The sequence below is a fragment of the Montipora foliosa genome, chromosome 11 (genome assembly GCF_036669935.1).
Source record: "Montipora foliosa isolate CH-2021 chromosome 11, ASM3666993v2, whole genome shotgun sequence".
NCBI lineage: Eukaryota > Metazoa > Cnidaria > Anthozoa > Scleractinia > Acroporidae > Montipora > Montipora foliosa.
The window spans coordinates 2298393-2299331 of record NC_090879.1 but is presented as its reverse complement, the minus strand read 5'-3'; the positions used below and the strand labels follow the sequence as shown (position 1 = coordinate 2299331).

The 939-nt window shown below is 45.3% G+C and overlaps 1 protein-coding gene across 1 annotated transcript in view; it reads left to right on the top strand.

The window, feature by feature from the left end:
• LOC137976563 (uncharacterized) overlaps window positions 1-356 on the top strand; it is a 501-nt gene extending 145 nt beyond the window's left edge. The window contains exon 1 of the mRNA XM_068823947.1: window positions 1-356. This exon is cut by the window's left edge and continues 145 nt beyond it. Within this exon, the coding sequence (XP_068680048.1) occupies window positions 1-356 (356 nt within the window).
• The last annotated feature ends 583 nt before the right edge of the window (window positions 357-939 follow it).

Here is a 939-nt window from a genome sequence, read left to right as displayed (position 1 = left end):
ACAATTTCTATCGCCATCTTAATGCAGTCAATCCGCACATCCAGTTCACAGTAGAGCACGCCACTCCCGTGGACGGTAAACCCACCATCGCGTTCCTGGATACTAATGTATCCACCCTCCCCAATGGTGAGGTTGAGGTGCAAGTACACCGAAAAGCCACTCATACCAACAAGTACTTGGCATTTGATTCACACCACCCTGTACACAATAAGAGATCCGTCGTCAGCACGTTGATGCGCCGTGGGAACACCATCCCATCTAGCGAGGCCCTGAGACCAGAAGAAACATCCCACGTCCAGGACAGTCTACAGGTCAATGGATATCCCACCAAATTCATTGAAAATGCTGCCCATTAAAGGTCTGGAAGAAAAAATAGCAGGCATCGTTTACAGGGTTGAATGCAAAGACTGCAATTTCTCCTACATTGGTGAGAGCAAACGGTGTTGGGCTTCGAGGAGAGTGGAACATGATCCCGCGCGTGCCGCGAGTAAAGAGTCGGCAATCCGACAACATGCCGAAAGAACCACGCACGACATCCATCCACGCTACGGCCAAATTCTTGAAAGGAATGAAATTAATTACAAGCGCAGAATTTTTCTGGGGTCTTTACACTCAAACATTGATAAGAACTCTGTAAATGAAAGAATGGAGTTCCCAAGGGCATATGTGCCGCTGTTAAGATCTCTTGGGAGCCAAAATAAGAAGCATTGATTTTTGAATTTTAGATTCATTGCCCCCGAAGAAGAACCAGAGATACGGTTCGAAAATTTGGGAAACCTTTTTAAGTTTAGATCAGTTTTAAGCCCAGCTTTTTAGCATTTTTATAAAACTCTTTTTTGTCAGTTGTACCGGCTGACGAGCAACAGCGCTGCAGACGCCGAGACTCAGTCTTTCCAAAAAACCTAGAGTAAGTCTCTTTTGAAAGAGACTGATTTGTTT